The sequence below is a fragment of the Erinaceus europaeus genome, chromosome 20 (genome assembly GCF_950295315.1).
Source record: "Erinaceus europaeus chromosome 20, mEriEur2.1, whole genome shotgun sequence".
NCBI classification, from domain to species: Eukaryota; Metazoa; Chordata; class Mammalia; order Eulipotyphla; family Erinaceidae; genus Erinaceus; species Erinaceus europaeus.
In genome coordinates this window covers 13,343,277-13,364,880 of record NC_080181.1, presented here as the reverse complement: position 1 = coordinate 13,364,880, position 21,604 = coordinate 13,343,277, and the positions used below count along the sequence as shown (strand labels likewise).

The 21,604-nt window shown below is 40.8% G+C and overlaps 1 protein-coding gene across 1 annotated transcript in view; it reads left to right on the top strand.

Moving 5' to 3' along the window:
- Positions 1 to 21,604, top strand: part of ARHGEF12 (Rho guanine nucleotide exchange factor 12) — a 151,763-nt gene that overhangs the window by 24,314 nt on the left and 105,845 nt on the right. Inside the window, exon 2 of the mRNA XM_060179899.1 lies at positions 11,113 to 11,242. Coding sequence (XP_060035882.1) covers positions 11,172 to 11,242 — 71 coding nt within the window. The 5' untranslated portion in view covers positions 11,113 to 11,171. The remainder of the gene's footprint in view (positions 1 to 11,112; positions 11,243 to 21,604) is intronic.

Below are 21,604 nucleotides of genomic sequence, written 5' to 3'. Positions count from 1 at the left end.
CCCTGCTTCACTTCTCGTGACGTTTCCCACCTTGCCTGTGGGGGCCCGAGCTAGGAGCCCTGTGCGCTTGGTAATGTGTGCGTTCTCCTGGGTGTGCCACTAGCCCCTTTGCTGAGTAAGCCTTTCATTCCCACCCCGTCCATATTGTGGAACAAGGTTAAACAATCTAGGTCTTTTGACTCTTGATTCATTGTATTTACTACTGCACAGTTTTCAGTAGCTTTCGTTTTTGAGAAGTTAGAATCCAGACACTAAGAGAAAGTGTAAAACTCAAAGAAAATTAGCTCTTTAGTTCTTTTTTCTTTAAAATTTTTTTAAATATTTACTTATTCCCTTTTGTTGCCCTTGTTTTATTGTTATAGTTATTATTATTGTTGTTGTCATTGTTGGATAGGACAGAGAGAAATGGAGAAAGGAGGGGAAGACAGAGAAAGGGAAAGACAGACACCTGCAGACCTGCTTCACTGCTTGTGAAGCGACTCCCCTGCAGATGGGGAGCCAGGGGCTCGAACCGGGATCCTTACTGGTCCTTGCGCTTTGCGCCATGTGTGCTTTAATCCACTGCTCTACCGCCCAACTCCCTACCTACTTGTCTTATGAACTCAACATTCTCAGGTACTCCAAGCAAAGGTAAACTGTACAATGAATTAACATACAGCCCCCATGTTTTAATTTTGTCATTTAAAAAGGTTCTATTTATTTTTAGAATGCTCTGATAGATTTTACTCATCAAAAGCAGTCTTATGTGATTTATCTTATGAGCTATATACATCCTGCATTTTATCACTGTTTGGCAGGATTCTACCTTCACATTTTTATGTTTTTCTACCTTTTACCTTTCCTTCTCCTTTGACCTTTTGCCGGTACTCTGTCTTCAATTTTACCACTAGACTTCTGTCTCTCCTATCTAACTCTGTCTAGGACCTCTGTTCTTCAAATTTTTATTAATTATTTCTTCTCTAGTCTTTTTACAAGTTTGAGTTGTGATATCTTTCTCTTTGCCTCTCTCTACTGGAAAAATTTAGTTTCTCAGTCAAACAAATTAAATAATGAATGCCAGCTACAGTAGTCATGTGAGCCAAGTGTAGCCAGTAGTTACACTAATAGGCACTGGATATTTAACATTTGCATCCTCACAGAAATTCTGTTAACGGTGCTGATCATTTATGATCGTACACAGTTTTGTTTTGGTTTGTTTTGCCTCCAGGGTTATCACTGGGACTAGGTGCCTGCACTATGACTCCACTGCTCCTGGAGACTATTTTTTCCCCTTTTGTTGCCTTCGTTTATCCTTGTTGTTATTATTATTGTTGTCATCTTTGTTGTTGGGTAGGAGAGAGAGAAACCGAGAGGAGGGGAAGACAGGGAAAGAGAAAGAGAGACACCTGCAGACCTGCTTTACGAACTGGGATCCTTAAGCTAGTCCTTGAGCTTTGCGCCATGTGGTCGGCTATGTGGGCTTAACCCACTGTGTTATACCGCCCAGCCCCCGATCGATCTTACACAGTTTGCTGTAAGTTTTCTGGAAGCAACTTGGCTGGTTCTGGTATAAGGTCAGTAGTGATGTTGCAGTTCGATGTCTGCTCCTAAAGCAAGGGGCCTCACTCTTTTGAGAACCTGACTGGAGCTGGTGGATCCACTTCTAACCCCACTCTGTCAGCTGCTTCACCACTTGTGAAGCAACCTCCCTGCAGGTGGGGAGCCTGGGGCTCGAACTGGGATCCTGAAGCTGGTCCTCTTATAATTGAAGGGTCCTTGAGCTTTGCGCCATGTATGCTTAACCCACTGTGTTATACCGTCTGTCCCCCCCCCCCCCCCCCCCGCATCTTACACAGTTTACTGTAAGTTTTCTTGACAGCTGCTAGGCAGGCAAGTGATGGCTGTTGGGAGGATGCCTCAGCATAGGGATGACTGAGGTAGCCGGCTCTGCCCGGGGTAGTGATTATAGAAAACAAGATCAAAGGCCTACTAGCTTCCTAAACAGACTTCAGCAGTCACCCTGCCATCTTGTGATTTTTCTACTGGTTATACAGGTCAACTCTGTCCACTCTGGGAAAGAACTAACTATACAAGGTGTGTGTGTGTGTGTGTGTGTGTGTGTGTGTGTGTGTGTTCCAAGAGGGAAGATTTCTAACAGTTACTTTAGAGACTGTCTGCCACAGGCATCTGGGGCATATCCAAGTGCATGTTCCTTCTAGGTCACTGGATGTACAGAAGTGAGACCTTAGCTATTGCTATGGTTTTGTGGTGGTAATTGAAATAATCTGAATCATTCTTGCCTGACTTACTTATTTTTCAAAGATGTTTTTATTTAACATGATAGAAATGGAAGTGGGGGAGAGGGTACAGGGAAAGGAGGGAGGTGTAGGAAGTGGTTCGGGGGAGAGAAGAAACACCAGATCATCATTCTGGCATATGAGTTGCCAGGGATAGAATTTGGGACCTTCATGCAAATTTTAAGTCCAACACTTTAGCTCCCTCCCCATTTGTTTATTGACTATTTGATCCAAAGGAAGTTACATAAATTAATGAGAGTTACTAATAACATTATAGTACAGTGTGGGGAGTCATGGTTGGGGATAGTTTCTTGGAGGAAGATTAGGGTAGCATCTCTTTAAAAAGTGTTCAGGTGCTGTGTTTGGTGTTGTGTAGAGGAAGGGCAGCGCAGTCAGGTAGAAGGGTTGGGTATTGTCTGTAGGTTGTTGTCAGACCCTCACGCTTGCAATAAGGCTAAGTGGCAGAGAAGAGCCTGGCAGGCCTGTCCTGAATTGTTGCAAGTTAAGGAACTTGTCTTTATCTTGCAGGCTCTTGTTCTTATGCTTCGGTTGTTTGATTACTACCTGAATAATTTGTCACAGTCTTATAATTCCTGTACTACACATTAATGTTTTTCTTTAACACTAGGTTTTAAATAGAAAAATCCATCTCCAAAGAACACTATTGTTATCAGTGGAAAACCATATCTAGACAGCAACAACAGAAAAATGCAAACTATTAAGTTTTACAAAGTTAAAGTGAAATGCAGAGATGATCCTTTGATTTATAAGAATGTCTACCTGAAAACCAGTTCTCCAGTGAGTATATTTTAGTTACCAGTAAAGGGGTAATCATTTTAATTTTTCTTGCTATTTAAGTACGGTGAAATTTAAAATCATTAAGATACTTAGGTTTTTAAAATCTTGATGTTAATAAGCCCCACAAATCCCAGTGCTCAAGTATTTACAATCTGAAAGATCTTAAGATAGTTAATGGTCAGCTTAACTTTAATAAAATATGGATGGTTTGTTCCAAGAAGCCTGAAGTAAATTTTAGAATTTCCTAAAGTAAATTTTAGAATTTCCTGAAGTAAATTTTAGAATCTGTTTTTCTACATGTGCTAAGTTACTAGTTTTATGTTCATGAAACAGCAAAACTACCCCCTCCTTTTTTTTTTTTTTTTTGCCTCCAGGGTTATTACCGGGTTGGCACTATGAATCCGCTGTTCCTGGAGGCCATATTTTCCATTTTATTGGACAGTACAGAGAGAAATCTAGAGGGGAGGAGAAGATAGAACAGGGTGGAGAAAGATAGACACCTGCAGGCGGGTGAGATCAAACCGGGATCCTTGACTTAGTAATGTGTGCACTACTACCCAGCCCCCCCCCCCAAAAAAAAAAAAAAAAAAAGGACTGTCTTTGCTACTGCACACAATTGCTTCTGACTACCAGTTGGGAAAATTACCAAAACTTCCAATCATCTGTTATAACTTTCAGAGGAGTCCTTACGTAGTACTTTTTTCTTTTTCTTTTTTTTTTCCTCCAGGGTTATTGCTGGGCTCTGTGCCTGCACCATGAATCCACCGCTCCTGGAGGCCATTCCCCCCCCCCCCCCTTTGTTGCCCTTGTTGTTGTAGCCTCGTTGTGGTTATTATTATTGCCATTGTTGATGTTGTTCGTTGTTGGATAGGACAGAGAGAAATGGAGAGAGGAGAGGAAGACAGGGGGAGAGAAAGACAGACACCTGCAGACCTGCTTCACCGCCTGTGAAGTGACTCCCCTGCAGGTGGGGAGCCGGGGGCTCGAACCAGGATCCTTACGCCCGTTCTTGCGCCTTGCGCCACATGCACTTAACCCTCTGCGCCACCGCCCGACCCCCAAGTAGTACTTTTTGAGAGAAAAACAAATTCAACTTGTATATATCATAATTCTAGTTTTAGTTTATCTTGCTCATTTTGTTTCCTATATGCAATACTTTTCAGCATCAATTTAAATTGTTCACTTGAGCAGTTACATTTGTCAGGCTGTGCTTATTTGTAAAGTTTGTCTCAGTCATGCATATGAGCTTATAGATTGAAGATTTCTCTCAGAAATATTTGAAATTCTTCTTACAACACAAATGGATGTATAAAGACTTTTCCATTCTTTCTGCCAAGTACTGTGTGTAGTCCAAATTTGAAGTTAAGATAGGAAGTACTTGGACTGGGGAGATAGCATAATGATTATGCAAAGGACTTTCATGCCTCCGGCTCTGAGTTCCTTCAGGTTCAATCCTCAGCACCACCTTAAGCCAGAGCTGAGCAGTGTTCTGGTTAAAAAAAAATTCTTTTATAGGATATAAAAAGGTTTAGAACTATAATATCTGGCAAAAGCATGCAAATAACCGTATTGGAGATACTGCCAAAATGTCAAGAAAGAGTACTATTCTTGATCAAATGCCAGTTTGGGAGGATCTTGGTATAGCTGAAGACGTTTGAGTTAAGTACATTAAGTAGTACTCAATGTGGTAAGTGAGGAAAGAAGTGGTGAAGGTGGGTAGGCAGGTAGGAATTTACGGATTTCTGTAACTTTAAAGGAAGTGAATCGTAAATTAAGACTTGGAAGATGTGACCAGTATGCTTAGAAAAAAAAAAGGGGAGAAGCAGGAGTTGAATTCTCTTAGCAAATTTTAGTAGACTCTCCCTTTCCTCCTCTTCAGAGCATGACGGTTACCTACCGTGGTTTAAGTTATTATCTAGTAGGATGTCTGAATACCTCTACTTCTGGAACTGTGTAATCCCAAACTGCAGTACTTGATTTGGAATTAGTTTGTTTTAATACTGTGACAACTCATGAAACAGCAGCATAAAAAGAAAATTATTACTATGAAAACTGCATTGTGTGTGCTTTAGAAAGACGAGTGGAGACTTGTCATCTAAGAGATTGCTGTCAGACTAGAGATGGATGAAAAACAACTATTGACGGTTAGGGAAGAGTAAAATCTAGTGAGTATCTTTAGTTTCCTGCTTCACTGTAATAGAAATTGAAATGGGAAATAAATCACAACTGATGTGTTGGATATTTTTAGTATATGGCATATACGAGAAAGAAAGTAAGATGCCTTGTAGGGGGAGGGCTAGGTGGTGGTGTAGCCTGTAAAGCACAAGTTACCATATACTAGGACCCAGGTTCGAGCCCCTGGTCCCCACCTGCAGTGGTGGAGCAGTAGTGCGGGTGTCTCTTTCTCTTGCCCTATTTCTGTCATAATAAAAACAAAACAAACAAAAAGGACGCCTTGATCCTCTGCTTAAACATTGGCTAATACATGTACACCGAAGTCTTTTTTTTTTTTTTTACTGAATTCTTTTAAATTGAAATGAAGTTTAAAGTGTATATATATATATATAAATCCTAGACTTTTTTTTTTTTTTTTTTTTTTACACCAGAGCACTGCTCAGCTCTGGCTTAAGGTGGTGTGGGGGATTGAACCTGGGACTTCGGACCCTCAGGCATGAGATTTTGTTTGCATAACGGTTATACTATCAACCTCCGCCCTCTAGACATTCTTTAAATTTTCTTTTTTATTTATAAAATGGAAATATTGTCAAGAGATATTGACCATAGGATAAGAGGGGTACAACTCCACACAATTCCCACCACCAGAACTCTGTATCCATTCCCCTCCCTTGATAGCTTTCCTATTCTCTATCCCTCTAGGAGTATTGACCCAGGATCATTATGGGGTGCAGAAGGTGGAAGGTCTGGCTTCTGTAATTGCTTCCCGCTGAACATGGGCGTTGGCAAGTCAATCCATGTATCCTAGCCTGTCTCTCTCTCCCTAGTGAGGCAGGGACCTGGGGAGGTGGGGTTCCAGGTTACATTCTTAAGTGCTCTGTCATTAAATGACCACCTACTGGTTAGGTGACTTGAATAGGGCAGTTTCTTTGCCCTTTGGCTAAAGGCATCATTACTTCTGGAGATTTGAAGAAAAGGAAACAGGAAGTACGTCTTTCTCAAGGTCACTTTAGTGACCCTGTTACAGATGGTCTGATTAATTTTGTGTTGACACTTGAGAATAACTCACATGGATTTCTCACATGCGATGCTGTTCATGCATCAGACTGCTGAGCCGCTTCCCTTGCCCAGTTTTTATTCTTTCATTTTGAGAGAAGGACGAGTGTAAGTTTGGGAGATGAGAGTGGAGGGGGGGACAGTTCCTTCATCCTTGGTGCTGCCCATACTGCTCCTGGCTAATGTCAGGGACTGAACGTAGGGCCACGTGCGTAGCAAGGCATGTGTTTTACCTATTGAACTGTCTCCTGGCCCTTCATTTTGAACTTAAACATTTTATAATCATTTGTATGATTTCCGGATATGTATAAACTACGTATACCCCTGGTACCATATCTAGTCACCAAGACAAAAATTATCAGGAGAAAAGTTCTGCCAACTGTTACTCTTTAGCACTCCAAGAAAGGAAGGGTCAAGTAGAAACCAGAAAGCAACAGCAGAGGGGGCTTTCTTGAGGAGACAAAAAATTTTTTTTTTTTTAAAATTATTTATTCCCTTTTATTGCCCTTGTTTTTTTATTGTTGTAGTTATTGTTGTTATTGATGTCATCATTGTTGGATAGGACGGAGAGAAATGGAGAGAGGAAGGGAAGACAGAGAGGGGGAGAGAAAGACAGACACCTGCAGACCTGCTTCACCACTTGTGAAGCGACTCCCCTGCAGGTGGGGAGCTGGAGGGCTTGAACCGGGATCCTTACTCTGGTCCTTGCGCTTTGCAAGAAATAATTTAACTTAAATATAAATGTATTTGCTTTGAAGGGGCTACCATAATTTTAAAAATCTTCATGCTGTGTGCACTAAGGTAAATAATAAATTGGGGTCTAGTGAGTGGTGCACCTGGTAGCGGGCACACATTACCATGCGCTGGGACACTCCAGTCACCGGTGCCCACCTGCAGGGGTACAGCTTCACAAGCAGTGGAGTTGTGGCACAGGTGTCTCTCTCCTTCTTTCACCGCCTATCAATAATGAAAAGATGTATAAAAACTAAATTAGCGTTATACAAAGTCACTGCCCCCCCCGCCTGCATTGCCCGTCCTTTCTTGGGGGAGGGAGTGGTGGGTAGTAAGGTTTTTTCCCTCCATTCCTCTAACATGCTTCTGCTTACTCAAAAGACTGCACTTAAAAAAAAAAGACACCATAAGTGAGAGTTCTGTTGTTGCATATATAAGGCTTTCCATTTTTCCACGAAAATGGTTGGCCTCTTCCTTTTTCTGTGAGTAACAGGTACATAACCTGTCAATTGCTATGACCACGGTCTGACCTCAAACACCCTGACTTCAGCTTCTGAATTTTGAACACACTCTTCTGCCCTCTCTCAAGAGTGAGTGAAAACATATAGTCTGTAGTTGGATAGAAATAAATATGTCTAAAGATCTGACCAGCCACCGCTGCACTGTGCGGCACTGAATTGAGCAGTTGAAACTTGCCAGCCGTCCTAGCAGTCTTGTTGCACCTCACTTTCTTGGTGACGGCACAAGTGGGGGTCACACAGCCTAGAAAATAGAGCAGGAGATTGGTCTGCAAGCCTGTTCTTCCAGTCTTAGAGTTGTTGTGGTGTGGGAGTAGTTTAGAAACTTCCTACACACACATTTTTTCACACACACACACACACACACACACACACACACACACACACACACATATATATATATATATATATCTTACACTGTTCCTTGCACTTTAAGCCATGTGCTCTTAACCTGCTGTGCTACTGCCCGGCCCTCAATTTTTTAAAGTGTATTGATGAGATTTTCCCCAAAGATTATAAGGCAGCACTAAAATCAGTTTATCTTGTTTGGATGCTTTTATTATTTTTTTTGTTTTTTATTTTATTTATTGATTCCCTTTTGTTGCCCTTGTTGTTTTATTGTTGTTGTTATTGATGTCGTCCTTGTTGGATAGGACAGAGAGAAATGGAGAGAGGAGGGGAAGACAGAGAGGGGGAGGGAAAGACACCTGCAGACCTGCTTCACTGCCTATGAAGCAACCCCCCAGCAGGTGGGGAGCTGGGGGCTTGAACCGGGATCCCTATGCCAGTCCTTGCGCTTTGCGCTCCGTGCACTTAACCCACTGCGCTACTGCCCATTTCCCTGTTTGGATGCTTTTAATAAATTAAAATCCATTAGAGTACATTTTTAGTGTTAAATTAAGACTCAGAAGATTCCATTGTGGAGTATAAGATAGTGTTCTTCTGTTTGAGCGGTTTTTTTAATAAAGAGCGTCAGCTTTTGCTGATCACTGAGTATGTCCTGAATACTGAACTGCATACAGGTCTCAGCCTCAACAGTGTTCCTGTGAAGTCAATACTTGTTCTAATCATTTCAGAGGAAATTGAAGTTCAGTGAAGTTACTGAGCAGCTCAGGGTCCCACAGGTCATCAAGAGGCTTTGCCAGGCTTTGATCTTGAATCTGGCCTATTCCAAAACCCATGTTTTTTTTGCTATGAAATGTTTTCCTTTTTTAAAAAATTCATGGGTCCACGTGGTGGCGCACTGGGTTAGGCACACATAGTATGAAGCTCAAGACCACACAAGGATCCCAGTTTGAGCCCCTGGCTCCCCACCTGCAGGGGAGTCACTTCTCAAGCAGTGAAGCAGATCTCTTCCCCCTCTGTTTTCCCCTCCTCTGTCAATTTCTCTTGGTCCTATCTAACAACAGCAGCAATGACAACAACCATAATAATAACAGCAACAACAGCGATGGAAAAAAGGTGACCATCAGGAGTAGTGGATTCATAGTGCAGGCACCCAGCCCCTGCGGTACACACATACACACACACACACACACACACACACACACACACACACACAAAAAAAAAAAAAAAAAAAAAAACTTCATTAAAACATCTTCATGGGGGTGGGTGGTGGTGCATCTGGTTGAGTGCACATTATTACGTTCAAGGAGTCTGGTTCTGCCCCTCATCTTTAGCTGCGAGAAGGGGGCAAGCTTCACCAGTAGTGAAACAGTGCTGCAGGTGTCTCTCTTTTGAGAGGGGAGGGGAAGATAGAGAGGGAGACAGACAGAGAGATACCTGTAGCCCTGCTTCACCACTTGTGAAGCTTTCCCCCTGCAGGTGAGGACTGGGGGCTCAAATCCTTGTCCTTGGGCACTGTAACGTGTGCACAACCAGGTGTGCCACCACCTGGCACCAGTACTTTCATTTTTAACGGAAAATTCATAATGAATTTTAGAGAGAGAGAGAGCTATTAAAGAATTTGTGCTTATTGGTAAGTTTTTGATCTGTTAGCTGCTGGTAGAAGCCATTTAAGCAATGCTTAGAGATTAATTAGAGTGGTGTGTTTTTAATAGCAGCTGTATTCTGGATATATATGACCTTGTTTCAGTCTTTCAACAAATTACTTTTAAATATATTGAAGGAAAACAGTGCTTTCTTGATTGTTATTAAATATAAATCTCAATTAGATGTAGCATCTGATTTAAAAAGTTCTTTTCCACCTCATTTTATTTCACTGTTAAATATTTATACAAAAAAGAAATAAAAATGTCAGGTCTAACCAAGATATGCATACGTACTTTTCCATGACTTCTCTGTCACTCTCTAGCAATAAGTACTATGAATGGTAACGTTGGTATTGTAAGCTTGCATATTTTTATACTTTTGCTTCTTAGTTACACATATTCAAACTTCTCAGATTTAGGTTTAGTCACTTATCTTCACTTTATTCTTATTTTTTAACCATAAAGCTGAGTTCTTGTATATATTCTACAACAATTTTTTTCCTAGTTAATAAATTTGCCTTTACCTACCAGATGTTTTTTTATTCTTGTTAAGCTTTCTGTTTAGTTTCCCAATGAAGACTAGGAATGAGGAAGTGAATGGTCTAAAGAGCTGACAGGAGGAGAAATAAGCTGCTCATTTGAGCCATTCCTGATCCTCAACCTGTCAGAATTGGCCACCGGATTTCTCAGATTTTAAGTAAATTTAGTTTTCTCATCATGAAAACTCTGAGCATTCATTAGCAACTGGCTCTACTTTAAAAGTTATACAGCAAATAACAAAGGGTGAATTGTTGTAATCCATGGGAGTCTTGAGACTGACGTCAGAACACTAGTGCAGCTGTAAAAGCAGTGGAAAAGTATTTTTAACGTCCCTGTTCAGTTATGGCCCTTCCTTTAGTCCTTCTCTGCATTTGTTATCTTTTACCAGGTAGCAGACCCTCAGAGCGGCAAAACTTTATTCAACCACAACTGTAACAAAGCCTTTCAACTGGCACCACCAGTATGATCTTTTTGTGCTTCACCTTATGTCTTTTCTGTCATTTTCCTGTAGTAGTCTAAGCTCATCTCATGAGAGGCACTTCTTTTTTGGTAGAGAAGAACGGTAAGGCAATTTTTTTTCTAGTTTGCTTTTTTATTACAGGGTTAGGTTTACAGAAACATGAAGACCTAGTGCAGAGAGGAAGATGAACTCCATACTCACTTTCAGAACCCCCCATCTGAACATTCCACCTCCATGTCGTGTTTTTCTGACTTTTAATGCATTTGAATACAATTTTTGATTTGAGTCCAAAGTTTGATTTCCTTAGTTTTATTTATTTATTTTTTTATCACTGTCTTTTTCCCCCCTCCTCCTCCAAGATCCTGTACACATTACATTTAGTTGTCATGCTTGCTTAGATCTCTTGGTTGTGGCAGTTTCTCAGATTTGTGAATTGGATGGTTTGGAGGCATTCTAGTCAAGTATTTTTTGTATACCACCAACACTGGAATTGGCCTGGTCTTTTTCTCATGATGGACTGGAGTTACTGGCTGTTAGAAAGAATGTTAAGGTGCCACTTTCATCAGATCGATGTAATCAACTATCAACATGGCCCTGGACAACTGATGGTGACCTTGATTGTCTGATGAAAGCAGTGTTTGTCAGTCTTACTTCCTATGAAGTGTTGCAGTGTTCTGGTAGGAATATCCTAGTTAGGTGAGTTGATATGGCAACTGTGTTTTACCAAACAGGTATATTGATACCTTGCTCATTGAGAAGTTAAATAATTTTGTAAAGTAGTATGTTTAAATCTAAAAATTATTATTTTGGGAGTCAGGCGGTAGCACAGCAGGTTGAACGCAGGTGGTGCAAAGTGCAAGGACCAGCTTAAGGAACCCGGTTTGAGCCCGGCTCCCCAAATGCAGGGGAGTCACTTCACAAGCAGTGAAGCAGGTCTGCAGGTGTGTATTTTTCTTCTATTTTTCTCTCCCCGGCTCTGTCTTCCTCTCCTCTCACCATTTCTCTCTGTCCTATCCAACAATGTCGACATCAATAACTACAACAATAAAAAACAAGGGCAACGAAAGGGAATGAATAAATAAAATAAAAATGTTTTAAAATTATTATTTTACGATATTTGTTAGTGAGAGGAAGAAGACACAGAACCAGAGCAGTACTCTGGCACATGTGATGCGGAGACTCAAACCCAGGACCTCACTTGACAGTCAGTGCTGTTTCCACTGCACTGCCACCTGGGCCACATTTTTTTTTTAAGTTCATTTTTTCCCTCCCAATTTTTTCCCTAGAATTTCTCTAGTTTAGACGTTATGTTTATGCTTATAACATATCAGCTTAGTGTATTGCTGTGAAATCAGGATTAATTTTTTAAATTTATTTCCCCTTTTGTTGCCCTTTTTTTTTTATTGTTGTAGTTATTATGCTGTTATTGATGTCGTCAATTGTTGGATAGGACAGAGAGAAATGGAGAGAGGAGGGGAAGACAGAGAGGGGGAGAGAAAGATAGACACCTGCAGACCTGCTGCACCGATTGTGAAGCGACTCCCTGCAGATGGGAAGCCGGGGGCTCGAACTGGGATCCTTACTCAGGTCCCTGCACTTCGCAACACGTGCGCTTAATCTGCTGTGCTACCGCCTGACTCCCAGGATTAAGGTTTTTGTGTTCACAAATGTTCTAGTACCATTCATAGAAAAGACTGTTCTTTCCACATTGATGCTGGCCTCTGTTAAATACTAGTCAATCAGATTGGGAGGTGGTGCACCTGGTTAAGTGCACACATTACCATGCACAAAGACCTGGGTTCGAGCCCCCACTCCCCACCTAGCGGGGGGATGCTTCATGAGTAGTGAAGCAGGTTTGCAGGTGTCTTTCTCTCTTTTGCCCTCCCCTCTCAATTTCTTATTTTTTTAAATTAAAAATTACATTTATTATTGGGTAGAGACAGAAATTGAGAGAGGAGGGGGAAAGAGACAGAGAGACACCTAATAGTTCTGCTTCTGCTTCATCACTCGTGAAGCTTTCCCCTGCAGGTAGGACCAGGGGCTTGGACCTGGGTTCTTGCACATGCAGTGTGTACACTTAACCAGGTGTGTGCCACCACCTGGCACCTCAGTTTCTATCTGTACTATCTAGTAAAAATTTAGAAAGAAACAAAGGAAAAAATAGCTACCAGGAGCAGTGGATTCATCATGCTGATGACAATAAATAAATAAATATAAAAACACCTCAGTTAACATAGGAGCAGATTAGGTTCCTTGCTCTGCTCTCGCTATCATGAACAACAAAAAAATAAATACATGGCAAAGAAGCAACATGGAATTGAGCTGAGAGCACAGATGATGTTACAGCAACCCAGAATCCAAGCAGCAAGGGCAGCGGGACTAAAAACAAAGGCCATCATTAGCTTCCTTCTGGGTCTCCTGACACAGGCTTTTGCTGCTGCTGCCCTACTGAGTTCCTGCTCTCAGTACTTCAGTGCTGGCTGCTTCTGCTGCTGAAGTTGAAGCAGGCACAGCCTCTTCCACAGCCACCTGCCTTTGTGGTCTGGCTGATTTCTGATGGCTACTGGGTGTGCTTGCTGTAGCCACCCGCTTCTCAGCCCAGTGGCTCCCAGCTAGACACCTTGCTGCCAGCCCAACAGAGGGCTCATTCCACAAGATCCCACCCAGGCGTACAAGCTCCATCTTCTGCAGTCCACTGAGGTTTAGCTCAGCCCAGCTCAGCTCTGCTCATTCCCAGCTCAGTTCACTGTGTTCATCCTGTACTGGATGACTGAGCTCATCCTATGCCCAGTACAGCTTGCCCAGCTCCAGCTCCAGCTCCAGCTCCAGCTCCAGCTAGGGGTTCAGCCTACTCTGGTACAGTCCGCCTTGTTCCAGCTAGGTACCTGGTCTCTCTACCCAGGTACCTTCTGGTTCTAGTCAGGGCCCTACCAGCTCAGTCACCATCGTTGAGAATCAGACATAATGGGAATACAATATAATTTGTCGACAATGCTGGACCATGAAAACAGCTTACATTTCATTAGAACTCTGCAAACTCATTGATGAAGACCTTGAAGCATTGGTCCTAGAGATGTTTGCTGAATTGAGGAGAAATATGGAGGATCATAACAAACCCAGAAATGAGGAAATTTATCAATAATTCATAGTAGTGCTCAGAGGAATGAAGAATGATGTGATAGAGATAAAAACAAACAACAGAGGAAAATACCAGCAAGACGATAGAGTGCTGGGCTAGCTTCATGGGCGGGAGAGAGCCGACCAGGGACTCATGGCTGAGTGGTATGCAGTTCAGTTTTTATTCTTGTGGAACGCAGCGTAATCTAAGCTATCTCTAATCACAATCTTGTCCTTATATATCCTGAGACTGAAGTGTCAGGTCAGAAGAGGATGTACATAGGATAGGGGGTGGGGAGAAGGAAAAAGCGTGCAAAACAGTGAGGATTAAACCAATACCCTAGAGGCAGGGCGGTGCTTAGTTAACAGTGGTTATGTAAATAGAATACAGTGTTAAGCAGGGGGGATTAAACCAGTAAAACAGAAGGGGTCTTAGAAGCAGAATTTAGGAGCAGACCAACAATAGAGCAAAGACAAAAGGGGAGAACAAAAAGTTGACCTAAAAAAAGCCACCCCAGGGAGTCGGGCAATAGCGCAGCTGGTTAAGTGCAGGTGGTACAAAGCACAAGGTCTGGCATAAGGATCCTGGTTTGAGCCCCTGGCTCCTCACCTGCAGGGGAGTCTTCTCAGGTGGTGAAGCAGGTCTGCAGGTGTCTGTCTTTCTCTCCCCCCTCTGTCTTCCCCTCCTTTCTCCATTTCTTTCTCTCCTATCCAACAACGAATGACATCAACAATAACAATAGTAACCACAACTAGGCTACAACAAGGGCAACAAAAGGGGGTAAAATGGCCTCCAGGAGCAGTGGATTCATGGTGCGGACACTGAGCCCCAGCAATAACCCTGGAAGCAAAAAAAAAAAAAAAAAAAAACAGAAAAATACATTATAGCTTTTCCAACAACCCAGTATTATATGAGAGTGACGGGACAGTATCAAGAGAAACAGCATTTGTGTCATAAGGCTGAAAGAAGGAGAGGAATATTAATATTGAAGAAATTTTAGCAGAGAATTTTTCCCAAATTAAAGAAGGGATGGCCCCTCAGATTCAGGAGGCTCAAAAGACCCTGAGAAAAAGGAATCTAAACCAAAGTTCACTACTAATTAGCACATACTAATTAAAATGACAGGGCACAGGTAGATAGTATAATGTTTGGGCAAGTAGACTGTCATGCCTGAGGCTCCAAAGTCCCAAGTTCAGTCCCCTGCACCACCATAAGCCAGAGTTGATCAGTGCTTTGGTAAAAATAAAAATAAATAAATAAAAAATTAAAAGAAAACAATTTAAAATGTCCAAGATCTAAGACAAAGATATTACTTAAGGCAGCCAGAGAGAAACAAAAGTCACATATAGAGGAAATCCCTTAAGACTCTCAGTTGATTTCGAAACACTAAAAGCTAGAAAGAACTGGGAGAATGCATTCAAAGTTCTGAATGAAAAGGAATGCTTTACCCTGCTAAGTTATCAACTAGGTTTCAAGGAGACATGAAGTGCTTTTCAAGATAAGCAACAGCTAGAGGAATTACCACTAAACCAGGCCTATTATTATTAAGAGATATTAAAAGGACTCCCACAAGATGAAAACAAAAACTGACCTCACCCATAGGGGAAAAGCAGATAAAACCAAGAAAATAAGCGAAGACCAATGAAGGCCATGGACTAAACAAAAGTGATGTTAACAAAGGGTTGGGGGAGGGCTCTGAGGTGGCTGTCCAGAGAAAGTGGTCCAATGGCCTTTGGTGGAGGATGCTTTTGCTTATTGGTGGTGGGGTAGTGCACTGAGGAGGGAAACATTGTACCTGAAAACTTTTATAGGTGGTTAACTCTAAGACCTAATTAAAAGTATTTTGAAATGAAGAACTCAGTCTGCTCGGGAGTTTACTAACATCCCTTCCCCCCATTAATATACCTGTCCTGTGTGCTGATTGCCTTAACTTTATCTAAATCTTGAAATAAGGTTGACTCTTATAACTTGATGGTTTCCCTAAAAATCACTTGGCTTTTTTAGATTCCTTGTGTTTCCATATGAATTTCAGAATCAGCATGTCATTATGATTGTGGTGAATCTTGATTAAGTAGAGGACAGTCAACATCTTCCTAAGCAGACTTCTGATCCGTGTATTTACTGAGCTCTTCATCTCTCTGCTTAATGTGTCTGTGGTTCTGACAAAAGAATAAAGTTGTATTCACCACTCCAGTCTCCTAAGCGTAAATTTTGCACACTGAATGCTCCCCTGTGCCTATCCTTTGTAGTTCATCCACTTTTCCCTTAGCACTGACCTGGTTTTTGTCTGTTTTAATTTTGTATTTTCCAGAGTTTCATGTGAACGGAATGATATGGAAGTCTCTAGGTTTTTGCATCTAACTTCTTTTCCATAGTTCATAGTTCATTTAAGATGTATCTATGTTGCTATATGAACTAATTATTCTTTTTTAAAGGGTTGAATAGTATTCTGCTGTCTGGATAATCATTTGTTTACCCACTCCCTGGCTGAAGGACATCTAGCGTGTTTCCTCTTTTGAGCAATTTTGAGTAAAGCTGTTGTAAAGATCCATGAGGATGTTTGTGTGGATGTTAGTTTTCAGACCATTTGTAAACTTCTTAGGAGTGTGACTTCTGAATGGTATGATTGTGTGATTTACGAGCCAGAAATTCAATAAATTTTCTTTAATAGTGCTTAAGGGGGCATTAAAATTATTATGCTGTAGTTCAGAGAAACTACAGAAAACTGTGTATCCTTTGGGTCTTCTTTTTTCTATTATTATTATTTTTACAAGAGTACTGTTCAGCTGTAGTTTATGGTGATGCTGGGGATTGAACCTACGACTTTGGAGACTCAGGCAGGAGAGTCTCTTTACATACCTATTATGCTATCTACCCCTTCCCTCTTTAAATTTATTTTCTTTTTTCTTTTTAAAGAGTTTATTTATTTACTTATGAGAAAGATAGGAGGAGAGAGAAAGAACCAGACATCACTCTGGTACATGTGCTGCCAGAGATTGAACTCAGGACCTCATGCTTGAGAGTCCGATGTTTTATCCACTGTGCCACCTCCTGGACCACTTTAATTTATTTTCTGTAAATACTGGCATGTGGTCCTTGCAGGTTGATTCTTCCTCAGTCACTAACTATAGCCATAGAATCCTGGACTGTATTTTATGTGAGTGAAATGATTACTGATTCGAGCTGGGGGCTCGAACCGGGATCCTTATGCCGGTCCACCTGCACTTAACCCACTGCGCTACCACCTGACTCCCTAGACCTTTATCATTTATTTTTTTTTGCCTCCAGGGTTATTACTGAGTGTCAGCGTAAAGTTACGTATTCTCATGTTTTATAAGGTAGGACAGTGTGTTTACTAGTTATTACTAACATACTGATCTTAAGTCATGTATGCAAGTTGGATTATGCCTCAGAAAAGAAAAATGGAGGTTAATCGTTTTTCTCAGTATGACAGGCCATTTGTTAAAGAACAAAGTTTGAAGCAAATTATGTTTTAGCAAAATTACATGGCTTCTAGGGATCAGGTTGAATGAATGTATTTCTTGACCCTCCCTCATTCTCCTCTGTGAGTGGCAGGGATGGTAGTTAACAGAGTGCCAGACATCATGATGCCTGGGGCATAGTAAGAGACCAGGGAAGATTTACAATAATCAAACACAAACAGACAGAGTAGCAAGAAGAAATTTCAATTCTCCTAGCCTTGCTTACAAACTTAATTAGGCTTATTGGGGCAGAAAATATTTGTCCTCCTCCCATTTTTTTTAAATCTGTTTTTCCTCCACTCCACCTCCTGTCCCAGATTATCTTTGAAAGAGTCACGTGACCAACAAAAGCAGACTTAAAAAAAAATCCCAATTTAGTGTGCTTGTTTGGCACTAGGGTAAGGAAACTAGCAGCAACAAAATGTGAAGTTATTTGGGGGACTGTTTTTGGTACAGACATGTTTTTGAAAAGACCTACTATATACAGGCTAGCCTCAAGAAAATTAATTTTTTGTGCCTTCTTTGCATATGTTTTCAGTTTTGGGAGAGCTGCTTAGTCTGCTCTGCTTAAAAAAGAAAAAACAAAACAAAGAAAACAACTTGTCAGCTATAGTCCTTGCTTGCTTTGTCATATGTGCAGTTGTGCTGCATTCTCCTAGAGCAGGGATGCGGACGTGGACGTGGATGCTTTCTTTGGCACTCCATTAGCCAGTTAGTGTAGGGCTCCCATTGATGATGGTAACAGTTGGGGGTGGGAGAAGAGGTGGGGTTTCTTCATATCATCCCTTGTGTGGTCAGTAAAAATCACCCGACAAATGCCTTCCCGAGGATGTGCGTGTATAAATAAAAGCCCAGGACTGCCAAGGCACTGGCGTTTTGATGAGGATTTTCTTCTCCTCTCCTCCATGGAAACAAGCCTTTCAAGCTTTGACTTGTCTGCTGGTTTGTCTGATGATCCAGGTAATCTACAGCAGTCTTTTGTTTTCTGTGTGGTGTGTGAACTGTAGAAAAATGATAGAAAAATTGCTTCAGTGCAGGGATTGTACCTGTCACAAGAGAAAATGAAAAAAGGACACTGTAAAAATTGTTTTTTAAAAAATTAAAAATAAAATAAAAAATTATTTTTTACATTAGCATTTAAGATTTCTTCCATGTTAAAAAAATCCTAATTGGACCAGAAGGAAGAGAATTCCTAGTTTTGGAAAACCTCTGCATTAATTGCTTAGCTTGAGAACAAAGGTTTTAATATCCAGCATTGCAGGGGTATTTCTGTTCAGAAGGGTGGGAAGCAGCATCGTTCTTTCACCTCTTTAGAAGTGAATTGACATACCCTCTCTTGAATTTTAGCTAGCTGCTTTATTATTCTGTGAATTGTGATTTAATTATCTGAAGCTTCAGGATGGTAGGATGGTTTCCCCTTTGGTACACGAGGGACCTAGAAGCGGAACTGGAGGATAAAATCTGGTAGTGGGGGAGGGAATTCTTTCACAGTCCTCTGCAGGATTGCTTTTTCATTGGAAACTAAATTGAAATCATCACTTGGAAAGGGTGATGTCTGTGGTACCAAACACTTTCGAATTTGAACTATTGTTATTTTTTTCCTTTGTTTAGTTTGTGTTATTTTTGCCCTCCTCAGCTAAAACATTGGCTATAAATATGAAGAAACTGGATTGCTACATGACTGTACTGGAATTGCAGTCTGGTGGTGGATCTCTTTATCATCATCATCAGTCATGTCTTTATACAGAAGCAAAGGCATGATGTGAAAAGCAGAAGTGGTTTAGATTGCTGCAGGCGTTACTGTTTTCTCATATTGTTATAGTGGGAGTTATTTTCTCATAGACAGTAAGACCTAGGACCCTAGCTTATGATACTGAAAGCTGAAAAGTCTTTTGTATGTCAGCCTTCTCTGCATTTTTTAAAAAACTTTTTATTATCTTTATTGGATAGAGACAGCCAGAAATCAAGAGGGGGAGGGGTGATAGAGAGGGAGAGACAGAGAGACACCTGCAGCACTGCTTCACCACTCGCAAAGCTTTCCCCTAGCAGGCGGCGACGGGGGGGGGGGGGGGGGGGAGGGGGTTTCAAACCCCGCTAAGTGCGCTTAACCAGGCGCGCCGCGCGCCTGGCCCCCTTCTGTGCATTTTTAAGCACACTTTGAAACTTTCACTGGTTGCTACTGGTATGAGTTAATGATACTGTGTGCCACTCTTTGAAGGCTGACTATAAGCACATGTTGATAGAGCATTTATGTTTTGTTAGGTGACTTTGCATATACATGACGCTTGTAGTTTAGTAAAAGACATAAAAATGTATATATATGATGTACTACTTTTCTGCAAGTATTGATTATATACTTAATACTGGTTTGTAGGCTTCCTATGTAAATTATATTTAATCTTCTTAATACCCAAGCCACAAAATGATCACCTTCATTCCTTTATTGATGAAGACATTCACATTTCATGGCTTTGAGTAATTTCCCATGAGCAACAAAGCCTTGAGAAGGCCAGGCCAATAAAGTTCCAAAACACCGTCCACTGTTTCCATCCCAGCAGATTCAAACGTTTCATCACAATGATTTGACATCACAGAGTGGTGACAGAGTAAACAATAGATAAAGACCCTGGCCGCTGCCAGATTGAATGGGTAAATCAGTTAACATCATCCAGAAAGTGTGAAGGTTGGACTAGGTCACTGAAAGTTCAGTTTTAGCATGTATGCTTTAAATTTAGAAGCCTTTTCTGTTTGGCATCTGGAAACCAATCTTATCATTTTGAAATATACTTAGTTTCTTTTTCTGATTTTATACATACCTGGCTGAAGTATGTATATAATTTTCAAACATGCTACCACTTAATTATTAGAATCATTAATGTTTGTCCTCTTTCACTCCCCCATATAAGTTACAAAGGCCTCACCTAGTAGTTCCTGCCTTACATAGTGTATATAGCTTGTAGTTATAAACTCATTTATTGACTACGTGCATGAACAAATCATAGACTTGCATAGTATATTGGTAAAAATGTAAGTAACTATATATTTTAACTTTATCCAATAGATTTGAATAGAGTTATTTATTTTACTGTTAGAGCAATTCTTTATGAATCCAATTTGAGAATTTTGAAAACTACAAAACAATTGAGTTTATTTTTTAATGCCCTGATATGTGTGGCCCAGAACAATTGAGTTTATAAACGTCAACTAAATTTTGTTGGAATTTCTCTAGGGTTATTGTTAGTACAGAACTTCATAATAACTTGAGGTTTACCCGAGTCTATTTGACAGTATTTTATTAGGACTGACAAATAGAACTGACATATAGAAAGTTTGTGTTTTGCCAAGTCTATGATCCAGGTGGGAGCCCGGCTGCCAAGGCACTGGAGGAAGGTTTGATGCTGTTGGTGTTCCTCCACGTCTGAAAAAGTGAAGCCTGGGGCCCAGAAGAAAACACTTTTTTAAGGCTGTGGAATAGTTTATGTGCTGGGGCCTGTGTTTTACCACACAAGAAACCTAGAGTTGAAGCCCATCACCACAGGGGAGCCCCACATTTAGCTCTTATGTCTTTCAGCTTCTGTAAGAAAAGGAAAAATTGACTCAGGGGTGGTAAAACTTTTGTGAGGCTTCTACAACACATAATAAATAGATCAGTCAATCGATTAGCACATTGCTAGATATTTCTGCATATGTAAAGAGAAACAATGAAGAAAAGTTCCTTTTTGGTTTACTGATCTTTTTTTTATATATATTTATTTTATTCCCTTTTGTTGCCCTTGTTGTTTTATTGTTGTAGTTATTATTGTTGTTGTCGTTGTTGGATAGGACAGAGAGAAACGGAGAGAGGAGGGGAAGACAGAGAGGAGGAGAGAAAGACACCTGCAGACCTGCTTCACCGCCTGTGAAGTGACCCCCCCTGCAGGTGGGGAGCCGGGGTTCGAACCGGGATCCTTATGCCGGTCCTTGTGCTTTGCGCCACCTGCGCTTAACCCGCTGCACTACAGCCTGACTCCTGGTTTACTGATTTTTATATACTCTTTAAATACTATTAATTTATAATGTATATTTAGGAACATTGAATCATAGAAGGTGTTTTGTAGTTCTCAAAATTCTCAAATTAGGCTCATTAAGGACTGCTCTAAGAGTAAAATAAATAACTCTATTCAAATCCATTGGATAAAGTTAAAATATATAAAGTTACTTACATAGTTTACCAATATACTCTGAAAATCTATGATTTATTCATGCACTTAGTCAATAAATAGTTTATAACTATATGAGGTATGACATAATATGGAGTGTTAGACTTTTTAAAGGCTAACAGCTTTATTGAGATAGAACAGGTATATAGTAATCTGTGTATGTTTAAAGTATACACTTTGACAAGTTTTGATAAATGTCTGTAACTGGGCAGTTACCCACCATGATTAAGATAATATGATACTCCCAAAGGTTCCTACT